At 45.3% G+C, this 23,689-nt stretch overlaps 1 protein-coding gene across 8 annotated transcripts in view; it reads left to right on the forward strand.

The window, feature by feature from the left end:
• The window catches only part of flna (filamin A, alpha (actin binding protein 280)), a 40,966-nt gene extending 17,617 nt beyond the window's left edge, over positions 1–23,349 (forward strand). The window contains exons 6-48 of one of the 8 annotated variants that reach the window (XM_012816673.3): positions 3–121; positions 357–434; positions 609–771; positions 1,181–1,381; positions 2,532–2,669; positions 2,821–2,980; positions 3,200–3,336; positions 3,590–3,786; positions 4,335–4,448; positions 4,721–4,864; positions 5,270–5,393; positions 5,521–5,681; positions 5,878–5,968; positions 6,214–6,383; positions 6,572–6,689; positions 6,836–7,098; positions 7,316–7,634; positions 7,809–7,982; positions 8,196–8,358; positions 8,606–8,766; positions 9,025–9,192; positions 9,482–9,605; positions 9,785–9,941; positions 10,180–10,369; positions 11,029–11,052; positions 12,004–12,251; positions 12,782–12,868; positions 14,018–14,117; positions 14,265–14,405; positions 14,563–14,691; positions 14,991–15,164; positions 15,501–15,662; positions 16,218–16,421; positions 16,783–16,935; positions 17,167–17,289; positions 17,430–17,696; positions 18,134–18,271; positions 18,504–18,619; positions 20,269–20,401; positions 20,765–20,941; positions 21,254–21,472; positions 21,666–21,869; positions 22,024–23,349. In XM_012816673.3, coding sequence (XP_012672127.2) covers positions 3–121; positions 357–434; positions 609–771; positions 1,181–1,381; positions 2,532–2,669; positions 2,821–2,980; positions 3,200–3,336; positions 3,590–3,786; positions 4,335–4,448; positions 4,721–4,864; positions 5,270–5,393; positions 5,521–5,681; positions 5,878–5,968; positions 6,214–6,383; positions 6,572–6,689; positions 6,836–7,098; positions 7,316–7,634; positions 7,809–7,982; positions 8,196–8,358; positions 8,606–8,766; positions 9,025–9,192; positions 9,482–9,605; positions 9,785–9,941; positions 10,180–10,369; positions 11,029–11,052; positions 12,004–12,251; positions 12,782–12,868; positions 14,018–14,117; positions 14,265–14,405; positions 14,563–14,691; positions 14,991–15,164; positions 15,501–15,662; positions 16,218–16,421; positions 16,783–16,935; positions 17,167–17,289; positions 17,430–17,696; positions 18,134–18,271; positions 18,504–18,619; positions 20,269–20,401; positions 20,765–20,941; positions 21,254–21,472; positions 21,666–21,869; positions 22,024–22,208 — 6,818 coding nt within the window. In that variant the 3' untranslated portion in view covers positions 22,209–23,349. The remainder of the gene's footprint in view (positions 1–2; positions 122–356; positions 435–608; positions 772–1,180; positions 1,382–2,531; positions 2,670–2,820; positions 2,981–3,199; positions 3,337–3,589; positions 3,787–4,334; positions 4,449–4,720; positions 4,865–5,269; positions 5,394–5,520; positions 5,682–5,877; positions 5,969–6,213; positions 6,384–6,571; positions 6,690–6,835; positions 7,099–7,315; positions 7,635–7,808; positions 7,983–8,195; positions 8,359–8,605; positions 8,767–9,024; positions 9,193–9,481; positions 9,606–9,784; positions 9,942–10,179; positions 10,370–11,028; positions 11,053–12,003; positions 12,252–12,781; positions 12,869–14,017; positions 14,118–14,264; positions 14,406–14,562; positions 14,692–14,990; positions 15,165–15,500; positions 15,663–16,217; positions 16,422–16,782; positions 16,936–17,166; positions 17,290–17,429; positions 17,697–18,133; positions 18,272–18,503; positions 18,620–20,268; positions 20,402–20,764; positions 20,942–21,253; positions 21,473–21,665; positions 21,870–22,023) is intronic. The other 7 variants (XM_012816676.3, XM_012816677.3, XM_012816681.3 and 4 more) reach the window with 7 other exon arrangements.
• The last annotated feature ends 340 nt before the right edge of the window (positions 23,350–23,689 follow it).

The following is a 23,689-nucleotide window of genomic DNA, read 5'->3' on the forward strand; positions in this document are numbered from 1 at the left end:
AGGTATCGAGCCCTCTGGTAATGTGGTGATGAAGAAGGCTGTGTTCACTGTGGAGACCATCAGCGCTGGAATGGGAGAGGTGCTGGTCTACGTGGAGGATCCTGCAGGACATCGCGAGGAGGTGAGGCAGAGACGTTTACACAACTGGGCCACACTAAGACCTCACCCTCAGTAACCCATAGGACAGTGTGTCCTCCTCACACTTGAGAAAAAGCCAAACCAAATGTCCTTTTCAATGTTTTGATACGCAGCTCAGTACATGGCATTTGTATGACTGTGCAGATGTTTTACCTATATGTAGGATGTATTTAGAGTGTGTGGGAGTGATTCAACTGACATTTTTCTCTTTTCTTCAGGCTAAAGTCACTGCCAACAATGACAAGAACCGTACCTACTGCGTATTCTATATTCCAAAAGTCACTGGAATGCACAAGGTAATCTCCCTCTTAAAATGACCAACTTTCAGAATAGCTTTGTACAGGAAACACCTACAGAATATGCATTTTCTGACCAGTTTTGAGAATGATCTTTGTCCTTTGTGGTCTGTGGTCTCTTAACTTTTACAGCTTTGACCTCCACTGACCTCCTTTGTTTATGTGGTCTCCCAGGTGACGGTGTTGTTTGCGGGCCAGCACATCTCCAAGAGCCCCTTTGAGGTGGACGTGGGCATGGCTCAGGGAGACTCCAGCAAGGTCACCGCCCAGGGCCCAGGCCTGGAGCCATCTGGGAACATCGCCAACAAGGCCACCTACTTTGATGTCTACATAGCAGGTACTACACTGCACCCATAGGCCTGCACGGGTTCCCCATAAGCTCAAGTGGTCGAGCAGTAAAGTTCGAGGGCATGGGTTGGATTCCCTGAGAGCACACACATAGTGAGGCTTCAATATCTCACATGTTTTCCATATTGGATAAAGGTGTCTACTAAATAAAATATAAATGTAATGCAAATGTATACATTCCATCCATAACTATGGCTAGGACACACAACCAAGATCTAGACTAGACTATGAAAAGCTTCAGTTGCCAGAATGTATGTTTTTCTTGCATAGATTGTATATGTCTATGGCTAGAATACACAGCCAAGATCTAGACCACAATATGGAAAGCTTCAGTTTGCAGAACTATTCTATGTCAAATGCACTTTTACACTCCTTTCGTCTTGCTGGGTTTCTCTAAGGTGCCGGTGTTGGTGAGGTGGAAGTGGTCATCATGGACCCAAGTGGCAAGAAGGACACTGTGGAGTGCCAGATCGAGGACAAGGGCAACAGCAGCTACCGCTGCACCTACAAGCCCATCCTGGAGGGGCAGCACATTGTCTACGTCACCTTTGCGGGTGGTCAGATCTCCAAGAGCCCATACACAGTCAATGTGGGAGAGGGTAAGAGGATTTCAACAAGTGTCTTTCTCCCGTGTTTTTCTCCTGTTATTGTTTTTCTGTAGACCTTTTCAAACTCAGAGGTTTCTAGCCTTGACTGTCTTTCTCTAAACTGTGTTCTTGAGTGTTTTTTTTTCTCTCTCTCTCTCTCTCTCTTTGCTGTATTGTTTCTCTTGTCGTCATGCTGTTTTATCTTCTCAGTTCTGTTTCTCTTCCTGATAGACAGGTGTCATCTGTCTCCGCTGATATCTCTTCCTGTCTCTCTGGATCAGCCTCTCTGCTGCTGATGCTCCTCTTTCCTGCTTCCAAGGATCTGTGTTGGGTACTTGACTCGTTGCCTGCCGTTGTTTTCCTTGTTGCTTTGGTTTTGTGTCGTTTCCAGTTTCCCCTCAAGTTTCACCTCCTCAAACTACTGTTCAGCGCCAACCATGTCTAGGGGAAAGTATTTCCATGCCACATTACCTGATTAAAATAAAACCACTGTGTTTGTAATTCTCTCGAGGGCATTTGAGTAGTAGCTCGACAAGTAGCATGCACTGTCTTCACCAAGTATCTTTGCCCCAGGTTTCCCCCTCTATGTTTCCCTTAAAGACACGTTATCTGACCTGTCACCCCGAGGCACCCGAGAGGCTTGGAGGTTTTCCATGCCTCAGTGACTCATGGGTATTATTTATAGGGCTCCTTTTTATCAGACGTTCGCATGGGCCCCTCTATTTCCCCCCGCTGAAACACACTCTGTCACTCTTCCCGTAAACTCCTGGAAGCGGCTCAAGTCTTCTCTGGTAATGTCTGTGGGGCTGTTTTGTGGGATTGAGGATTAGTAGGTAATTGGCAGTCTTGCCTTCAGAGACAGGTCTCACCTACGGCTGCATGTTTCCTCTCCTCACAAGGAAAATGGTTAGACAATGATGGGGATGGGTGGTTGGTTAAAGCCCCACCCAAGTACAGCCGTACTTTTTGAAAGGAGTATATCTTTATTAGTTGAAGGATTAACGATGTTGCCTCAAGTGCTAATTTTTTTGTATCCTATGCACTTTTTCTTTCTTCATCTCTCTCTCTCTCTTTTGTTTCTTTCCTGTTCTCTCTCTCTCTCTCTCTCTCTCTCTCTCTCTCTCTCTCTCTCTCTCTCTCTCTCTCTCTCTCTCTCCCCTAGCTTGTAACCCAAGTCTGGTGAGGGCAAAGGGCCGTGGCCTGCAGCCTAAGGGCCTGAGGGTGAAGGAGACTGCCGAGTTTAAGGTGTACACCAAGGGAGCCGGCACTGGAGACCTCAAAGTCACCATCAAAGGGCCCAGTGAGTGGCTGCTTCTCTAAACCCTAAATGTGCTCAAACACAAGTCAACTCATCACTATCGCCAGCGTATTTATCCATCTGCCTTGTATTTGCAATTGAGTCATTGAAATCTGTGGAGGCTCATTGGTTTTGCACGCGTGTGCTCTTGCAGAGGGTCTCGAGGAGCCCTGTAAGAAGAAGGACTTGGGCGATGGGGTCTACGGCTTTGACTATTACCCCACCACCCCTGGAAACTACAGCATCACCATCACATGGGGAGGCCAGCACATCCCTCGCAGGTCAGGGTCTGTCTCTGAACTTCACGCGACCAGGTTTGAGAAAGCACTCTGAACATATTCAGTCTAAAGACCACCATTGTTGAAACTGCTCAAGATCTAAATATTGTCTAGTCAGTCTAAGCATTTCACAAACCACCAGTGTTTTTAACGTGCAGAGTCATGTGTCCAAAACCGCCACTGACCTGGGGGATGCTGATGTGTGTGTGCTATACTGAGGGTTTTGTTCCCCTTCTCGTTCTTGTCCGTCCACAGCCCCTTTGAGGTGAAGGTGGGCACCGAGGCCGGGCCACAGATGGTACGTGCCTGGGGTCCTGGACTGGAGAGCGGCGTCGTGGGCAAATCTGCAGACTTTGTGGTGGAGGCAGTCGGAGATGATGTTGGCACACTTGGTGAGCGAATCCATTTTTATCCATTTGGCTGTTTTTCCGTCTGAGCAAATGGAATGCCAGTAATAGCAGATTCAGGGCTCAAAACAGACACAGTAGCTTCCAATAGTAACTAGTAACTAGATATGCGTGCTTCATATCTGACTGGTTCCTAAGGTTTGTCTCAACTTTTTGTCTCACACTCTCTCTCTCTCACTCTCTCTCTCTCCCTCTCTCTGTCACTCTTTGTGTAAACCACCACCCGTCTACCTCACAGGCTTCTCTGTGGAGGGACCATCTCCTGCCAAGATCGAGTGCGACGATAAAGGCGATGGGTCGTGCGACGTGCGGTACTGGCCCACAGAACCCGGCGAGTACGCGGTGCACGTTCTCTGCAAGAGCGAGGACATTCAGCACAGCCCCTTCATGGCTGAGATCGTAACAGCGCCAGGAAAAGACTTCTACCCCGACAAGGTACAAGCCAGAGCAGCCCTCTCATACAAACATGCACACACAGGTACATTGAAGAATGTCAGTGGCTGTATTGATGTTACTTAGTTACTACCGATCCAAAATAAATCTGAACTCCTATGAACTACTTCTAATTACTGAACTACTAATAACTAGTAATTAATATATGCAGACATGTGTATATTATTGTGTGCAAGGACATACGTAGCTCCGCAGTCACATATAGAGCCCAAGCAATATAATGCACTAAATCACTTTGATCACTTATTGACAATCAGTATAAAACAGAAAAGTAAAAGCCCTGATTTACTAAAGGTTTGCACTAGTGCATTTGTAAATCGCTTGTAAACTTGTAAAGAGATAAGGTATGTTATTTTACTGAGCTGAATACCCTGTTGTTATTGTGGTTTTATCAGGTTTGGGCTTGTTTTTGCACGGTCAGTTGAGCAAATCATGGTCAGACTTTATGAGATGTTATCAGGCTATGGTATGATTAATGGTAAAGAGGAAAGATGATTTGATGTGTCTCTTCTTTCACAACTCTGTTCTAGGTCAAAGCCCACGGTCCCGGTCTTCAAGCCAGCGGGTTGGCCATGGGCAAGCCAGCAGAGTTTACTGTGGATGCCAAACATGCTGGCAAAGCTGCACTGAAGGTCCAGGCCCAGGTGTGTGTGTGTGTGTGTGTGTGTGTGTGTTTGGCTGCAAATTTCATGGGCATGCCCTGGGGCATGCTATTCAGTCGCATAAATCATTTCTTAGTCCTGTCATCCATAAGGCAATAACATTTAATTGCACTTGATGAGTAACGTTGCTTCACAGAATCACAAAGTCACTTTTGCCATCACAGGGTATCATGTGATCCAGAATGGTGAATCTTACACATTTCTGAGACATTTATATGCTGGGACTGTGCATTAATGGGATCTCTTTTGTTCAGGATCGGGATGGAAACCCAGTGGATGTTCAGGTCAAGGACAACGGCAACGGCACCTACACCTGCACCTACACGCCCCGCAAGCCGATGAAACACACAGTCATGATCTCCTGGGGTGGCGTCAACATTCCCGAGAGCCCATTCAGGGTCAGTAAACACACACGCACACACACCTGGCGGTCGTGGGGATTTAATGCTATTGTTATTTAGTAATGATGACAGATTGATAGAGGTGGTGATGAGGTTAATGATTACAGTGACAATGACGAAGAAAGTGACAATAATGATGGTGATGAAAGGCGATGATTCTTTTAACGCAAAATATTTTGTTTTACATTTAGTCCAGGAGGGTTGGATAGTAAAGGAGTGTAATAATATGGTTCAATATTTGTTCATTGTTACCTTTATCAGATTGACTAGAATTGATACCTTGTGTTTACTTTTAACAGGTCTCCTAACTTACTTGTAGCTTGTTCCTCAGATGCAAGTTGCTGCCTGGCAAATGAATCCATGTAGAAAAATAAATAAATATACATTTCTAACATTCTGCAGATGAACATTGGAGCTGGATGCCACCCCAACAAGGTCAAAGTGTCAGGCCCTGGCATTGGGAAGACTGGTCTGAAAGCTTTCGAGCCGACCTACTTCACTGTGGACTGCGCTGAGGCCGGCACAGGTGAGAGCTGACGCTGCTGAGCACACACACACACACACACACACACACACACTCTCACGATGTCTGTGCTGCTCTGTAGACATCAAGCAGCGCTCTGTTAATCATAACCAACTGGCTCTGTCTGCAGGTGATATCAGCATTGGAATCAAGTGTGCCCCAGGTGTGGTTGGACCAGCAGAGGCCGATATTGACTTTGACATCATCCGAAATGACAATGACACATTCACTGTTAAATATACACCCCCTGGCGCGGGAAGCTACACCATCATGGTGCTGTTTGCTGATCAGGTGAGCCCGGGGATAGGAAAACCTGGCTGTTAGTGTGTGTGTGTGTGTGTGTGTGTAGATTAGATCGTTTTACTTATGATGTGACTGTACTGTATATATGAGTGTAGATGCCTATGCCTTGGATATTTAGTTAGATATGTTATGCATTTCATTGCAGTGCAATTCTCATTGTTTTTTTTGTATTGTTTGTGTTTAGGCCATTCCAATGACCCCCATCAGAATAAAGGTGGATCCTGCCCATGACGCCAGCAAGGTCAAGGCCGAGGGACCAGGGCTGAGCCGTACTGGTAGGAAGTTTCTGTCATGCTTAAAATTCCCCTGATCTTGTATCCGGTTTTAAACTAAAGTCAGTTTGTGTTGCGGTTTTGTTAGGATAATGAGTTTCTGATTTACTGATATTTGATTTAGCTTTAGTTATCTGTTATCTCTTAACCTTATCTTTTATTGGTTTTGGTGTTACTTTTCTGTTGTGTGGGATTGGTTACTTAGCACTTCATGGCTGTTTACTCACGATTGTTCTTCAATTTCACAGGTATTGAGCTGAACAAGCCCACGCACTTCACCGTAAACACCAAGGGAGCGGGCAAAGCCAAGCTGGACGCCCAGTTCACCGGCCCCACCAAGGGAGAGGCAGTGCGCGACTTTGAGGTCATCAACAACCATGACAACACCCACACGGTCAAATACACCCCCGTACAACAGGTGAAAACTTGTTACAGACTGTGGGCCTGTAGGAAAGAAAAATGTATCAAAACTGAATGTATCTGTGTTAGTCAGTCTTGCTACATTTTGAAATAAACGTTCTGAATGTGGAATGTGTTGTTTGATAGGCTACTGAGTCACTGCTGCAGTGAATTGATGACTGTGCATTACTTCTGCTCCTGTTCTAGGGCGCCCTGGGGGTGAATGTCACCTACGGGGGGGACTCCATTCCCAAGAGCCCCTTCTCTGTTGCTGTTGCTCCCTCCCTGGACCTCAGCAAGGTCAAGGTGGCTGGCCTGGGAGAAAGTACGTTTTTTTTTTGTCTCCATCATCTTGTGTCGTTTTTTTTTACTCCATTTCACAACTTAAGTATTTTGTTTTAAGTTCAAAAGTGTGTAGTGAAAGCCATCATGTATCTGATCTGTACCTTCTTTTTTTTTTCTCTTTTCCAGAGATGCCTGTCGGGAAAGACCAAGATATCACCGTCAAGTCAAAGGGTGCCGGCGGCCAGGGTAAGGTGGCGGCCAAGGTGACCGGTCCCGCCGGTAAGGCCGTGCCATGCAAGGTGGAGCCAGGTCTTAGCCCTGAGACCAGCCAGGTGCGCTTCATCCCCAGAGACAAGGGCCCCTACGAGGTGGAGCTCACCTACGACGGAGCCCCCATCCCTGGTAGCCCCTTCGCGGTGGAGGCCGTGTCACCCACAGATGCATCGAAGGTGAGCGGAGATGAGAGGAGATGACATGCTACAGTGTGTGAATATGAGAGATGTCATCACTTGACTGCTATCTATCGGTAGAAACAAAATGAATATCTTGTTAGTAATATTTAATTCAGCATTTTAAACTAGCTGTTTACATGTATGTATGTATTTCTTATAATGTACAAAAAATGAGTGAAGTACTCCTGGTTGACTCTCTTCTTCTCTCCCTCAGGTCCGTTGCTCTGGTCCCGGTTTGGAGAAAGCCAAGGTTGGCGAGACCGGCCAGTTCGTGGTGGACTGCACCAACGCTGGCCCAGCTGAACTGACCATCGAGATCATCTCTGACAACGGTACCGAGGCTGAGGTGCACATCCAGGACAATGGAGACGGCACCTACACCATCACCTACATTCCCCTTTACCCCGGAGCCTACACCCTCACCATCCGCTACGGTGGCCAGGATGTGCCAAACTTCCCTGCCAAGCTCAATGTGGAGCCAGCTGTGGATTCCAGTGGGGTGAAGGTGTTCGGACCTGGTGTTGAAGGCAAAGGTAGTGTATCTGATAACCTGGGTTTTAGTAAAATCGTTCTACTTTTCAAACATAAGTTCCGGAAAGGTTCCCTGTGATGTCATTAGAAGAATGACTTCTTCTGCTACTAAATTATGCTCATGATCCTTGTAATCTTTGGATGTAATAGCTGTTGTGTTATTTTCTGTCCCAAAGGTGTGTTCCGTGAGGCCACTACAGACTTCACTGTGGATGCCCGAGCTCTTACCAAGAGTGGTGGCAATCACATCAAGACCTGCATCAACAACCCCTCTGGCAACCGCACTGATGCCCTGATCCGTGACCTCGGGGATGGCACCTACCAAGTGGAGTACACTCCCTATGAAGAAGGTCAGTTGTAACTCCATCTTTACGCTGATTGTAACTTTGTTATAGTTGTTTGTAACTTTATTATAGTTGATTTTTACAATCACATGTGATCGTTATCTACTGTTGTACAACACTGCTGTTTATGTGTTTCAGATGCATGTTGTCCTGCAGTGCTTATTGTCTTTTTGCTGTCAAGCAGACCTGTTGACTGTGTCTTGTTCGTCTGTCCCCTAGGTATGCACAATGTGGAGGTTGCCTTTGACGATTCCCCAGTGCCCAAGAGCCCGTTCCGTGTGGCCGTGACGGAGGGTTGCGACCCTGCCCGCGTGCGTGTTCATGGACCCGGGCTGAAGTGTGGCATCACCAACAAAAATAACCAGTTCACTGTGGAGACCCGGTAAGAGGACTAATCATACTTCACGTCTGATTACATCCCATACCTTATCTGCTGGGGTGTCAATAAACATTAAGATTGTTCCTCAAAATCTGAGTCTAGAGTACAGTGTTTCCACTTCAAATACTTACTGTAAAGTATTTAGATTCTTTTAATACTTAAAATACTTTCACCTTAAATGACCCAATAACACAGTTTAGTAGAGTGCGTCGTTTGACCTGACGGGTTTATGTGTGTGTTATCTCCATAGTGGGGCAGGCACAGGAGGTTTGGGCCTGGCAGTGGAGGGACCCTCCGAGGCAAAGATGTCCTGCGTTGATAACAAAGATGGCAGCTGCTCGGTCGAGTATGTCCCTTACGAGCCAGGCACCTACAACCTGAACATCACGTATGGAGGCCAGCCAATCACAGGTCAGTATCTGCTCCATATGGTTAATTACAATTTCAGCTAATGTTGCCATATGTCACACTTACATTACCATCTGTGACTAGGAAAACTTCTGCATACTTCATATGTGACTGCATAGAGACCCACTGGCAGTCTTTGCTGCCCTTAATAACTCATTCACAATTAGTGTTCAGTACATTACTACACAGTTGTATGACCTTTGTTGATTGACAATGGCTGGCTTTTAACTTACTATGCACTCTCTGTGTTTGCTCCTGCAGGAAGTCCTTTCTCTGTACCTGTCCATGACAAAGTTGATGCCACTAAGGTCAAATGCCAAGGTCAGGGAATTGGAAACAATGTGCGGGCCAACATCCCACAAGTCTTCACTGTGGATGCCAGCAAGGCTGGTGTGGCTCCTGTCCAGGTCCGAGTACAGGGCCCCAAAGGTTAGATAACAGGCTTGTATTACACTCAAATATAATATAATAATAATAATAATGATAAAAAGTTCTACTGAAATATGACAAACTGTCAGTCATAATGGCTGATGCTGACAAATTAGCAGTTTGTTTAGCAAAGAGATGTTTCCTCCATCTTCCCCTGTTCCACACACATGGCCATTGAACTCTGATGTCCTTTCTCCTATTTGGATTGACATGTATGACTGTATATCAAGAGTGTACTGAGTGTCTATTTTTGTATAGCGATATATGATTGGCTTGTGTGTGCCTGTAGGAGTGGTTGAGCCAGTGGAGGTGGCTGATAACGGCGATCAGACTCATTCCGTGAGCTACGTGCCAACCAGAGAGGGCCCCTACTCCATCAATGTGCTCTACGGGGATGAGGAGGTTCCACGCAGGTGAGTGCACGTCCACACATCACCAGTCTATCCACACACATTATCAATCTGATAATCATCATTGTAGCATGTTATGTATTTGTCTGTCAGTTGCAGTTTTATTCTAAATTGTATTATTTTCCCTCTCCCTCTCCCTCTCCCTCTCCCTCTCCCTCCTGTCCTGTCTTTACCTGTCCTAGTCCCTACAAGGTGAAGGTTCTGCCCACCCATGATGCCAGTAAAGTGCGTGCCAGTGGTCCTGGTCTCAACACCACCGGTGTGCCTGCCAGTCTGCCCGTGGAATTCACCATTGATGCCAAGGATGCAGGCGAGGGCCTGCTGGCTGTTCAGATCACTGTAAGTGCCCTGAGGCTGAGCACTCACACTCACACTCACACTCACACTCATATTAGAGGAAGATTTAGCTCCACGCGCCAAGTGTCGGTGAAACACCTCAAGCAGAAACCTTTACAGGAGGGTGTCATGGTTTGGGATGTTTAGTTAATAGGCCCAGTTATAGTGTGTAAGTGATCAAGAAAAACTGTAAATGTATCCGTTATATCAAATTTGATATCCTTTATTTTCTGACCTGAAGGACCCAGAAGGGAAACCCAAGAAAGCCAACATCCGGGACAACCAGGATGGAACCTACCTGGTGTCCTACGTGCCGGACATGACCGGCCGATACACCATCCTCATTAAGTACGGCGGAGACGAGATCCCCTACTCCCCGTATCGCATCCGAGCCCTGCCCACAGGAGACGCCAGCAAATGCACTGTCACCGGTAGGTTTCACACTGATGCCAGATCAGTTATAAACCAGTAACAGCCATACAATGCAAATAGCATTGAACTGATAATAAGATATAGAGGGTTCATCTAGATTGTTCTAGATTGTTCTCGGTAGAACAGGGGTGTCCTGGGCTTTGTCAGTACAATCAATCACAAGTCACAGTGCAATCACTGGGCCGAATCAATGATGCCCTTGAGGAAGGTCAGACTGCAGGGGTAGATGTGCAACATTAGAGCATAATTTAAATGCTGCGAATGCACTCCTCTGTTTTACAATAAAGACAAGTGAGGTTTTATTTAGTATCTATTACATTGGTCACCATTAGAAAATATGGCAAGACACTGACACTCAAATGTTTCCAAATGAGAGGCTGCATTCACATACATTATATACGTGTTATAGCCGTATAACCGTTTCTCTGCGTGTAGTGTGTATGCATGTGTGGAAATACTGTGGATATATTTTGTCTGCTGCTATCTATACCTCCACAAGGACACACCAACTGTTGTGCGGTGCTGCTCACGTTGCCATCACATTCTCATCTGATTTTGGTTATTCTTTCATTTTGTTCTTTCGGAGCACATTTGTTTATCTTATCACACTGATTTGTACTCTTCACTTTTTCGCTCTCCTGCTGCTCACGTTTCTCAGTCTCAATCGGAGGTCACGGTTTGGGTAAGCGCTTTGAAAGATGTCTTGTTTTGGTGTTTTTATTTTACCTTTATTTTATAAATTTTTCTTGCATGGAGAATGGCTCACTCCCTTTTCATGCCGTAGAAGAGCCTGTCCTCTCACTTTACCAATCCTCTCTCTCCTCTTTCTGACCAAACAAACAAAGTTTATTTACAACAAAGTTTTCCGTTTGTATATAAATTAACTTCAGCTCCAGCAACTCCCTTTTAACAATGTAGTGTTCTCTCTCTCTGACAGTAAAGCAAACCAGTGGGTATTTTTTTTTATCTGTTTCTCCCTCTTTGTGTTCCTGGCTCCCCTGCCGGAGGTATTTTAATCAAACGCATGTGGACTAGTGACGGGAGACTAATGACTAACCCTGTTTCTGCTCTGCTAGGCTGGTATGGTGGAATGTGCATCGTGGGTAATTGACTCAGACAGTAATCAAGACTGAAGACCTTTTAACTGACATACTAGTGCCATGTGAGAAGTATCAGTGGTAGACATAACAAGAGCTGTCAAAGAACTGAGGGAGCGGACCAGGAGAGAGCGACACATCTAAAATTAGAAATGTTATACGATGTTGGACACACACACACACACACACACACACACACACACACACACACACACACACACACACACACACACATACACACTCCCTCTCTCTCTCTCTCTCACACTCACACACACACACACACACACAGACCATTACGGTTGGGGGGGCACACATTTTTGGACAGAAGGGATGAATAAATCTTGGCTGTGAAGTGAACTCGCCTCTCCTCAGCTCTGTCAGGGTCTTTGTAAGCTCTTTGGCTGCACATAGTTGGCAACACTTAGCTGAGTATAAATGCTACAAAGAGCTGGATACTAAACACTTGTTTTGATAGGAGTAAACTGCTCTAAGTAAACAATTTAAAAACGCCAAACAAAAACACGTTCTGTCCACAGGTGCTGGTGTCGGGCCCACCATCCAGATCGGAGAGCAGACCGTCATAACAGTGGACGCAAAGAATGCCGGGAAGGGCAAGGTCACCTGCACGGTGTGCACCCCCGATGGAGCCGAGGTGGATGTTGATGTTGTGGAGAATGAGGATGGAACCTTTGACATTTTCTACACCGCACCACAGCCCGGGAAGTACGTTATCTGCGTGCGCTTCGGAGGAGAGCACATCCCCAACAGTCCCTTCCAGGTCACGGTATGTATGGACCCACAAACCCTTGCTTACAAAGACCTCTTACAAATCCACTCCCCCAAACGAAGCTTTCATTTCAGGACAGTCAGACATACAGTGTTCCCTGATATTTTATGGTGAAAGTTTGACCGAAGTTTTAATGTTGTGTAGAGTTGACATAAGCTATGCAACTCTTATATATATTTGCATATGTATGCACTTCTGTACATTTACTATAAAACATTCCTGGTGTGATCTTCATGAGGATTCTAGATTCTTGTGTGTGGGAAACCCTCTGTTTGAATTCAGTGCTTACTCACACATCCTGCTGAACAGTGAGAAAAATGACTTTCCTGCCAGCTTCCTGATGGTCCAGACACTGTGTCACTGTGATTCAGAGCTGTTGTGTGTGTGTGTGTGTGTGTGTGTGTGTGTGTGTGTGTGTGTGTGTGTGTGTGTGTGTGTGTGTGTGTGTGTGTGTGTGTGTGTGTGTGTGTGTGTGTGTGTGAATGTACGGGATTTCACCGTCACCTTGTTCTTTCGCTCTAACCCAGGCGTTGGACGGTGCCCCCACCGAGCAGCTCATGCAGCAGACCCAGGTCCCGCAGTACGCCTACGCGCCCAACATGGGCCAACCCTGGGTACTGACCTGCCCCCATCCTCTCTCTCTCTCTCCTCTCCTCTGCTCTCCTTCTCCCTCACCCCTGCCTCCTGACATCCTTAGTGTCCTGTGTGTGTCTCCCTGCAGCATCCTCACTCATGTTATGTCTCATGTTATGTCTCGGGTTTCTCTTGCACAGTTCTGCAGGTGCAGGTGGGAGTTCAGCTGTCCAGTTCTGCTTTTCTAAATAACCGACTTGTACTTTGGGGTTTGGGGGGGGGGGGGGGGTGGTTTCAAATTAACCAGATTACCAGATTAGGTCCCATTGGTGAGATGGCAGCCATTTTGATGTCAAAGTGAATGTGGTGGTGGCTGGGTGGGAGGGGGGAAACCCACATTTAACAAAATGGCTTCCAGACCAAACTGGAGAACTCGTCTTTGTTTGTTTTCCCCTTTTTGTTGGGTGCTGGTCTTTTATTGGTCTTCTGTTTCCTGGTTTTAGAAGGAAGGCATCAGTCCACTTTTGCTTGTCTGTCCTCAACACTCCTGTCCTGTTTGTGCTTGGCTTCGTCCCCACTCCCCTTACCAACTAGCCAGTCTGCTTCCTTGTGTTCTCTATGTTGTAACATTGTTCTTTCTCACAGTTGGTGGTTGCATCGTCATTGTCCGTCATCAGCATCATCATCATCATCGTCGTCATGATCATCATTATGATTGTCATCATTATCATCGTCCTTTCTTTTTCCCTTCATCTCGTTTCATTTTTGTCCTGTGTGAAAACTAAATTCCATCCTTTTCAGCCATCTTGTCTGCCCAGCTCTCTCATTTGTCTTGTCTTGTTTGGATTGTTTGCAGAGAACATTGCAATTTACATTACAGCTCCATAAACAAAACAAAAAACTGAATTTAGTTTAGCATTTAACCAGAAATTTACATTACATTCCCATTCTGCTTAACAAAACTGTTTGTTTATCTGTCACCATGACAAAGCTGTTGTCATCCTGCAAAACATATAATGAGAACTAAGAAAACCACTGAATCCTTTATTTTTCCAGACAAAAATATTAGTTCTCCTGTAGGCCACATGAGTCTGAGAGTAGGTTTTGCACCAGCTGTGCCTCTCATCCCCTGATGTGACTAGTAGTGGTGGAAGTTGGCACTCAGCTCTCAGTGTTTATCTCCACTGCAGGCGACGGACAGGCCCATGGGCATGAACGGGCTGGATGTGGCTGGGCTGCGACCTTTCGACTTGGTCATTCCATTCACCATCCAGAAGGGAGAGATTACAGGTCAGTGTGCTTCCGTGAACACGTCCCGTTAAAGCGGCCTACAATGGCACCGGGGATTTGGCGTGCGCGTTTGTGCGTGGGTGTGTGTGTGTGTGTGTGTGTGTGTGTGTGTGTGTCTGTAAACCCCCAATGTCTCCATTCTTTTAGGCGACGTGCGAATGCCATCTGGGAAAGTGGCCAAGCCTGACATCACGGATAACAAGGACGGCACTGTCACAGTGAAGTATGCCCCTACAGAGGCAGGCCTGCACGAGATGGACATCAAATACGACGGCATCCACATCCCAGGTCAGACAAGCAGCTATGGCCACAAAATACACTTGCAACATAGAAACAATGTGTATTAAAGCATAATACAGCTCCGTAGAGACTGGAACTGTCTGTATATTTGAGTGAGTTCTCTCTGTATGTGCTAACACTAACGCTTCAACATTTGTTGACTTAGGAAGTCCACTGCAATTCTATGTGGACTATGTCAACAGTGGCCATGTGAATGCCTATGGCCCAGGGCTTATCCATGGCATGGTCAACAAGCCTGCGGTCTTCACTGTTGACACCAAGGACGCTGGAGAAGGTAATAGAGTTCGGCACAATGATCACCTCTCTTTCTGCACATTGCAGATAAAAGAAATTGCTTATATTTGTACATTCAATTTGTTTTCAAGGAAGTTGTGTGTATAGTCTTGCATTTCTTTTCCATGATGTAAATCTGACCTCAGAAATCAACTGACTTGATAAACATAAAAGTAGTACTTTATACGTAGTATATAAGTAACATTTTTAATGTTAACTAAAGAAGTTCTTCCATTTCCTTTTCAATGAGATACAGTGACTTGACGCACCAGACATCATTTCTGTTTCGCATCATGTTAGGTGGTCTGTCTCTGGCCATTGAGGGGCCCTCCAAGGCCGACATCAGCTGCACTGACAACCAAGATGGCACCTGCACAGTCTCATACCTGCCAGTGTTGCCTGGGGACTACAACATTCTGGTCAAATACAATGACAAGCACATCCCAGGCAGTCCATTCGTAGCCAAGATCACAGGTCAGTCAAGGCAGGGTCATTTTGGTTTGTCAGACGTTTGGAAGGTTTAGGTTAGTGCTTAAGCAGGTTTGGGAGGTTTAGGTCAGTGGTTTAGCAGGTTAGTGGTAGGTTAGGTTGAGGTGGTAAGGGTATTTAACCTGTACAGCTATTCTACTTGGGTTGCTTTGGGTAAAAGCATTTGCTAAATGAATACAGGTTAATAATTGTAAATGAAGGCCAGGGCCAATTGAACAGTAAGTGTTGCTCTTCTAGAGGAAGTCTTCCATTGCTTTTCCTTGGCTCTCTCTGATGTCATCACCATGTGCCTCTTTCTCCCCTCTGACTGTGTGTCCCCAGGTGATGACTCCATGCGCATGTCTCACCTGAAGGTGGGCTCGGCCGCAGACATTCCTCTGGACATCGGGGAGTTGGATCTGAGCCAGCTGACCGCCTCTCTGACCACTCCCTCCGGCCGAGAGGAGCCGTGCCTGCTCAAGTTGCTCCGCAACGGCCACGTGGGTGAGTCTGGGAGCGAGGGAGAGCGGGAGAAGGGTATGAGGAGGAGATGGTGATATGGAGAAATTATAGCAAAAGAACATCAGAAGATATTAAAACACCACAGCAGGTGTAGGGAGTAAAGTCAACTAACTGACTCACCAACAGGGATGCAGTTATAGACACTAGATCATATTCTGTTTAAGGTGATGTATTATAAGTTTATAGAAGAGTGCAGTTTTCTCAGTATTTTCTGTGGGTATATTTCATGGGTGAGTAAGGGGGGGTATGCAGATGGGTATGAGGATGAATTTATTGATGAATAAATTGTAGCAGAGGTAGATTAGAAGATTATAGATCTTCACACCAGATGCTTGTCAGGGAGCAAGTCCGCTAACTGTAGATTCACTAGGAGGAACATCATTGTAGACAGTATTTCACTGTTTTGTCAGTTTGTAAGCAGAGAGAGCAATTTTCTCATCTTATTCAGAAAATAAGGAAGAACTGGAAAAATTGGATTCTTGAAGAACAAACATTTCCATGTATTAATTTGTCTTCATTTATTTTATTTTTTTTCAGGTATCTCCTTCGTGCCCAAGGAGATCGGCGAGCACCTGGTGAACATCAAGAAGAATGGGCGTCACATTCCCAACAGCCCCATCGCAGTCATGATCAACCAATCAGAGATCGGAGACGCCACCCGCGTGCGTGTGTCTGGACAGGGCTTGAGCGAGGCTCGCACGTTCGAGCCAGCTGAGTTCATCATTGACACTCGTGATGCAGGTAGGGCGACACAAGTTTTGTCGGTCTGGAGCTAAACATTTATACAGAGACCCTGTCATTTACACATCTCAAGTACCTTAGCATTCATTGTCGAAAGTTGTACTTTTCAGTTACGCTTTATTATACGTAGCCTTAAGAACTACATACTTTACACTTATAATTAACTTTACACAAATAATTAGTAGATTACTGATTTTCTATGTCCATGTTTTACAAGGTGCACTTTCTGTTAGGGTTAGGTTTGTCAATATGTACATTGTATTAAAACCCTCAATTACTCGACTTACACATACTACCTGTGCACACTATAAAAAAGGATCAAATCTATCTATGCATGCTCACTCTGTCCTATGTGCTGTAGGTTATGGTGGCCTCAGTCTGTCCATCGAGGGTCCTAGTAAAGTGGACATCAACACAGAGGACCTGGAGGACGGAACCTGCAAAGTCACCTATTGCCCCACCGAGCCAGGAAATTACATCATCAACATTAAATTTGCTGACCAGCATGTCCCAGGTGCCAGTCTTGACACTTAAACCATTATGAATATGAATCTATGAATGAATGAATATATTTAATTAATTTAATATATGAACATATTTAATTTGACTGATTTCATTGTTTTATTGAAACCCCTGTTAAGTATAACACTGTATAGGCAAATCTGGTGATTGCAATATTATGCCAAGTCTGGCCTTGATAGTATTATGTCTTAAATTTTGTCCCCTGCTGTCTCTTGTGACACAGGAAGTGCTTTCACTGTGAAGGTCACCGGAGAGGGCAGGATGAAGGAGAGCATCACCAGGAAGAGAAGAGCCGCCTCTGTGGCTAATGTAGGCAGCCAATGTGACCTGAGTCTGAAAATCCCAGGTAATTCTCTATGGATACAGCCAAAACTGTTTTCACCATCATTCAACAAAGAAATAGTCAAATTCTATGCGCAATCTTATGTCCTCTTTCTCAAAAATGATATCCTTTTCCCTTTTTCCTTTCACTTTTCCATCACTTAGAGATCAGCATAGCTGACATGACCGCCCAGGTCACCAGTCCTTCCGGAAAGATCCACAAGGCCGAGATCATGGAGGGAGAGAACAACACCTACTGCATCCGCTTCGTCCCCACAGAGATGGGCGTGCACACAGTCAGCGTGAAGTACCAGGGCCAGCACGTCCCTGGGAGCCCCTTCCAGTTCACAGTGGGGCCACTGGGAGAGGGAGGGGCCCACAAGGTCCGCGCCGGAGGCCCTGGACTTGAGAGGGCAGAGGCCGGAGCTCCAGGTATAAAAGCCTGCCATGTCTGTTAGGAGTGGTGTCTTTTCCTCAAGTCAGCGTCATCAGTATTGTCTGTCTGTCTGTCTGTGTGTGTGTGTGTGTGTGTGTGTGTGTGTGTGTGTGTGTGTGTGTGTGTGTGTGTGTGTGTGTGTGTGTGTGTGTGTGTGTGTGTGTGTGTGTGTGTGTGTGTGTGTGTGTGTGTGTAAAGGAAAATGGGGCTTATATCACTGTGTGTTTGTGAGACAGGGAACTACTGAGTGTTTGTGTGTGTGTAGAGGACAAGGAATAAAAATTAGCGTGAAAATGAAATACATTTCATTGTGAAACTTGAATTTGAAGAGAGAGGCTGTATGTATATGTGTAATGAGAAAATGAGAATGGGTAAGTGAACACAAAGTGACCCCCTTGCCATATTTTAAATGATCAATTTTCTTGTGGTGCAGCTGAATTCAGCATCTGGACTCGTGAGGCTGGTGCTGGAGGTCTGTCTATTGCTGTCGAGGGCCCCAGCAAAGCAGAAATCGCCTTTGAGGACCGCAAGGACGGATCCAGTGGCGTCTCCTACATTGTCCAAGAACCAGGTAAAATGTTTGTTTCTAAAGATCAATGTATTGATTGGTATCTTAAGAAACTGATTGATTCTTTGAGAAACATACTGCCAAGAACCAAGGTCAGTCTCAATATGAATGCTAATACTACAACTACTACTTATAATGGTAGTCATTTTTACTTGTATCATACTAATATGCAGTCAGTGAAGCTAAGAGCCTTCTAAGGACATAAAACAACTTGATTGATCTGTGTTCATTGCAGGAGACTATGAGGTTTCCATCCGCTTCAACGACGAGCACATCCCCGACAGCCCCTTCGTGGTGCCAGTGGCCTCGCCGTCTGACGATGCCCGCCGTCTTACTGTTGCCAGTCTTCAGGTGAGGCTTCGAGAAAAACAGACAATTGTCCACCCAAAACGAGCCCCAGACCACCCATAACACAGCAGCTCCCTCCTCAGCCAGGGAATCAAGGCAGCTCTGCCAGTGCAGACAGTCAATGGGTAATGGTGATGTGGAGGAGGAAAGTCGGTTAAACAGACTATAGCTTAGAGATACTTACCTATAAATGGGGAATTAACATAAAAGAGATTATCTTTACCATGTAAAGATTTACTTCCACTATTCCAACCAGTTTATGAACAGTGCTATGATGTAAGGGATAATGGCCGACGAGGTGTCCCGTTATAAGAAAATATCAGCCGCTTATACCCCGGTTGTCACACATGTATTTAAGCAAGCAGGTATAGCCTCAAAGGAAACATTTTGTTCAGTTTAAAAAGAAGCTAGCTTTCTGATTCAATGCTTACTAGCTTGCGAGTTCTCCAGATAACATGTTATTTGACCATGGAATTCATCGCGTTTACTGTACACACTCACTGTAGTAGCCTCTATCCATGGAGCGCTTTTCAATCAAGCATTACTATGGTTGTTAAAACTACCATTCCAAGTTTCGGAGATTCAACTTTTTACCTGAGATTTCCCGCTAGAAAAAAATATTGGGACACCTGCCTACCAATCAGAAAAGAGTATTTCTCATCTCCGGGGTATAATACGAATTAAGGCATAGCCATGATAGGGGGCCATTTACCCTCAAAAAGACCTTAAGCAGCAATTAAGCAATGAAGTTCAATCTTCAGACATCCTGCAATTTTAGGTGATTGCTTCAGGCGGCACGCTAAGTGATGTTCATTAAATTGGGGTGTTAGAGGTCAAGCAAAAATGGCGGGAAAACTAGGCACCGCCTAAAGGTATAGCATTCAGCGCACCCGGGCCAGTTCCGGGCCAGTTCCGGGCCAGTTCCGGGCCACCTCCGCTCTCGGGTCGGCTGCTCCCTGTGTGGGCCGCTGCTGTGTTCATGGGTGGTACTCGCGACTCAGGGATACTGAAGGACTGTTTGTATTTCTCGTGCCTTGTTCTAAAGGCTCCCAACAGCCTTCCCTTCCCCCCTCCCCCCCTTCAATGGAGTGCAAACCAGGGGCTAAAGGGTTAAAGAGGGCAAAAGAGGCTATTTCTATTTCTCACTCATTTTTTCCATTTAAAATCTGCTCACGTATGCAATCACTCATCCTGTCATTAATATATCGTGATTGTTACTTTTTTTTCTCTGTGGGCTTTTAGGGTCTATACTTCTTCTATACTCCTTAAGCCTCCCTTTTTAACCCTTTTAGCCTGAAGGTAAGGTAGTCTTACAGACACACAGACAATGTGTGACACAGGAATTATAAATGACTGAAGTGGAAAGAGTATATATTACTAATATACAAGGTAACAGAAGGGAATGTATGGAGAATTCAGGGTAGATTTTTTATTTTGCAGAGACACGCTATTTTAAGTAGAAATTTCAGGCCTTAATGAAGTTCATTATAGAAGTAAGACATTGAAAAAGAACACAGCTAGGTGTAGTGATGTGAAGGAGTTGTGTTACAAAAGCAGGGGTGACGTTTATGACAGACCCAGCGAGTAATGCGATGCACTAAAGGTCTAAGATCTTGATGGTGAGTTGAGTTTGAGTTGTCATCTGAACACAGGAGTCGGGATTAAAGGTGAACCAACCGGCTTCGTTTGCGGTAAGCCTGAACGGGGCGAAGGGCGTCATCGACGCCAAGGTGCACAGCCCGTCTGGAGCTCTGGAGGAGTGTTGCGTCACAGAGATCGATGAAGGTAAACTTGGAGATGAAGAAAAAAATGCTTCAGGGGTATTTGAAAGAGACTCAACACATTAAATGACCTTCTTTATTGGAGAGCCAAGTATACTTGGAAAAAGGAAAGCAACATGGTTTGCAGCGATGAGGCATTCACTAGACTTAATTTAAAATGGTGGTTCAGTCTTCAGTGGATTATCATTGAGTGTGTTTCGTCTTTTGTCCCGGCATCTTCTTAGCGGGACCCCTGGCCCAGCTGTAGGCTGTGCGTGTGTTTGTCGTTATCCAACTTCCTTAGCTTTCCCAGGTTTCTCTTGTGATTCAACACATCATCACTAATCATCACATTCCTACTCCTCCCCCCCTCCCCTGCCCCCCACAGACAAGTATGCTGTGCGGTTCATTCCGAGGGAAAATGGTCTGTACCTCATTGATGTGAAGTTCAATGGCTCCCACATTCCTGGAAGCCCCTTCAAGATCCGGGTTGGGGAAATGGGCCAGGCAGGAGACCCAGGAATGGTGTCTGCATATGGGGCCGGACTAGAGGGAGGCACCACAGGTATCCATCTCTATACCACCTCCATGAGTTCCGGTTTTTCCCTTTTTCACTCCCTTGCAAGGACTAATTTGTCATTCTTCAATGCATGCCACTCGTATTTTAGTTCTGTGGTATGTAAATTGTCTTTGGAGTCAAGACTTCTGAATCTCGACTGATTGAGCAAGAAGCTTGCAACAGTGGGTGTGGTTTTCTGTGGAAAAAACATACTAATGCAATAAATACCTTGCTTGGACTGCTGTTTTTTGTGATCAAGTAGTTGTTAAATGAATGCGAGTAGTGAATTTCTCCTGACTTGTCCTGGCTCATTCTCAGGATCTCCGTGTGAGTTTATCGTGAACACAAGCTCAGCTGGTGCCGGTGCTCTGGCTGTGACCATCGACGGCCCCTCTAAGGTGAAGATGGACTGTCAAGAGTGCCCAGAGGGCTACAAGGTCACCTATACCCCAATGGCTCCTGGGAACTATTTGATCTCAATCAAATATGGCGGACCCTATCACATTGTCGGCAGCCCATACAAAGCTAAAATCACTGGTGAGCTAATCTAGATAAATCCCACGAGACATAGTGTCATTGTACCAGCACATTTTGGTGAGCTGATCATTGATGAGCACTGCAATAATTGAGATAAAACATTTACTTTCTTAATTTTAGCAAACATGATATAGATATGTGAATACTGGTATAAGCCACTGACATTTCACTGACACATTTCTTTCCTGAACAGGGTCTCGCCTGGTCAGTAGCCACAGCATGCATGAGACCTCATCTGTGATGGTGGACCCAGTTACCCGTAGCGTGACATCCAGTCAGCAGGCGGCGCCAGGCTGGGCCTCGTCTGATGCCAGTCGGGTGGTTGCCAAGGGCCTGGGTCTCACCAAAGCCTTTGTTGGCCAAAAGAACAGCTTCAGCGTGGACTGCAGCAAAGCAGGTAATGTGTGCTGCTTTGAGAAATCTGAGATGTTTTTTTTTTCTGATTTCAGGGATGTTCTTGCTTGTAATAAAGTTAAACCATCCCATGTCCTGGAGTATTGGCAGTCCAATGTTCTCATTTCTACCTTCTTCGTTTACCCTCCTTTCTTCAGGGAGGAATATGCTATTGGTAGGAGTTGATGGGCCTAAAGTACCATGCGAGGAAATTCTGGTGAAACACCTGGGCAACCGCCTCTACAACGTCTCCTACCAGCTCAAGGAGAAGGGCGAGTACATCCTGGTGGTCAAATGGGGCGATGAACACATCCCGGGAAGCCCCTACCACTTCACCGTCTAAGAACCACCAATCTCAAGACCCAGACCCAGCCTATGGGCTGGAGGCCCAGCCAAAGACTCCTGTTCCCAACACACATACACTGAACATCCTCCCTGTTCTGCTCCTCACTATTTTCTGTGCCTTTTTTCCATTTCATTCCATCTGTCTATTCATAACCTTCCCAGCCATACTCCATATCACTAACAGAGTGATTTTAAATAAAAAAAGCACCTTTGTTTACTGTAAACCGACTGAATTTCAGCACATAACTTTAGGGTAATTTTTAGCTTTCGTTGTTTCTCATGAAAATGTCTGATGTGGAGGTAGTTGTGTAGCTCTGGCTCGTTTCTGGTGTTGGTTTACACAGATGTTTGTGTTACTGTTGCTGTCCCTAACACAACGTAGCTGCTGCTAGTTTTGCCTGGTTTTTTTAGGACACTGCTGTTCTGAGCTTAACTGTAGAGGATAACTGTAGCCCATGGCAATAGAAGGGGATACAAAAAAAGTGCCACGCATCTGGAGTAGATAAGATGTTTTGGTCAATATTTAGGGTGAATTGACACACTTAAAGCAGAACCGCAACACACCTTCCAAAGCCTTTATTACACCAATTAACCGAAACTAACACTGGTGCAAAAGTAGCCTGTTTGTGGATTTGCCCTGTGTCTACTGTGTTTATGAGTCTTTTTTTTTTCTCGAGGCTTAACATTTCTACATCATCCTGCACTTGCAAACTGAGCGTTGTCTCCACGTGTTGTTCATGAATGCATTTCTCCGATGCCAGCTGAGAACTGGCTGACCTAGAGAAGGACCAAAGCCAAAGGTGGTGGTTTTTACATAATGACTAAAAGGGAAGTTAGAAAATTGGACTGAAGTTGACGTAGCAAAGCAGATGTTTAATAAAGTGGAAGGTGAGGGAGGTTATGGAAAGAGCTGTTTTTGCAATACCTAAAATGAATAAATGAAAAATAATCGCTTTATCAAAGTGCCACATTTTCCCTCTCACGCCTCCTACCTTCAGCTCTTTCCTGTGCTACTTTGTTATTGTGTAATCAGTATTGCAAAATTAAAAAAAAAATGTTTTGAAAAGAAAGCAACATCAACAATGTCTGTTACAATATTTTGATACACAATAAAATTATCTTAAGTATTGTTCTGTCAATTCATCTCTGAAATGTGTCTTGTGGAGCGTGCTGTCATTTTCAGTTAGAGGCTATGCATTTTATTCTATTTACTCTTATACACTCCACATTGGACTGGTACTAAAGGACAATATTGATATTATTTCTTCTGCCAGCACTTGACATTTTTTTTTACTGTTAATTGGATAAGGTTTATAAACTCATTTTAGAATGGAAAGGACCTTTGCACATTTAACTGCAAAAGTAGACGTCAAGAGAGGAAAGGCTGCTCCCCATTGTGTGTCGCAACCAGCGAAAGGAACTACACCAGCCAACGCCCAGTAATTGGCATGCGGCTGACTCATTCTCCAAACTCATAGG

Source organism: Clupea harengus, chromosome 4 (assembly GCF_900700415.2).
Source record: "Clupea harengus chromosome 4, Ch_v2.0.2, whole genome shotgun sequence".
Classification (NCBI taxonomy): Eukaryota; Metazoa; Chordata; class Actinopteri; order Clupeiformes; family Clupeidae; genus Clupea; species Clupea harengus.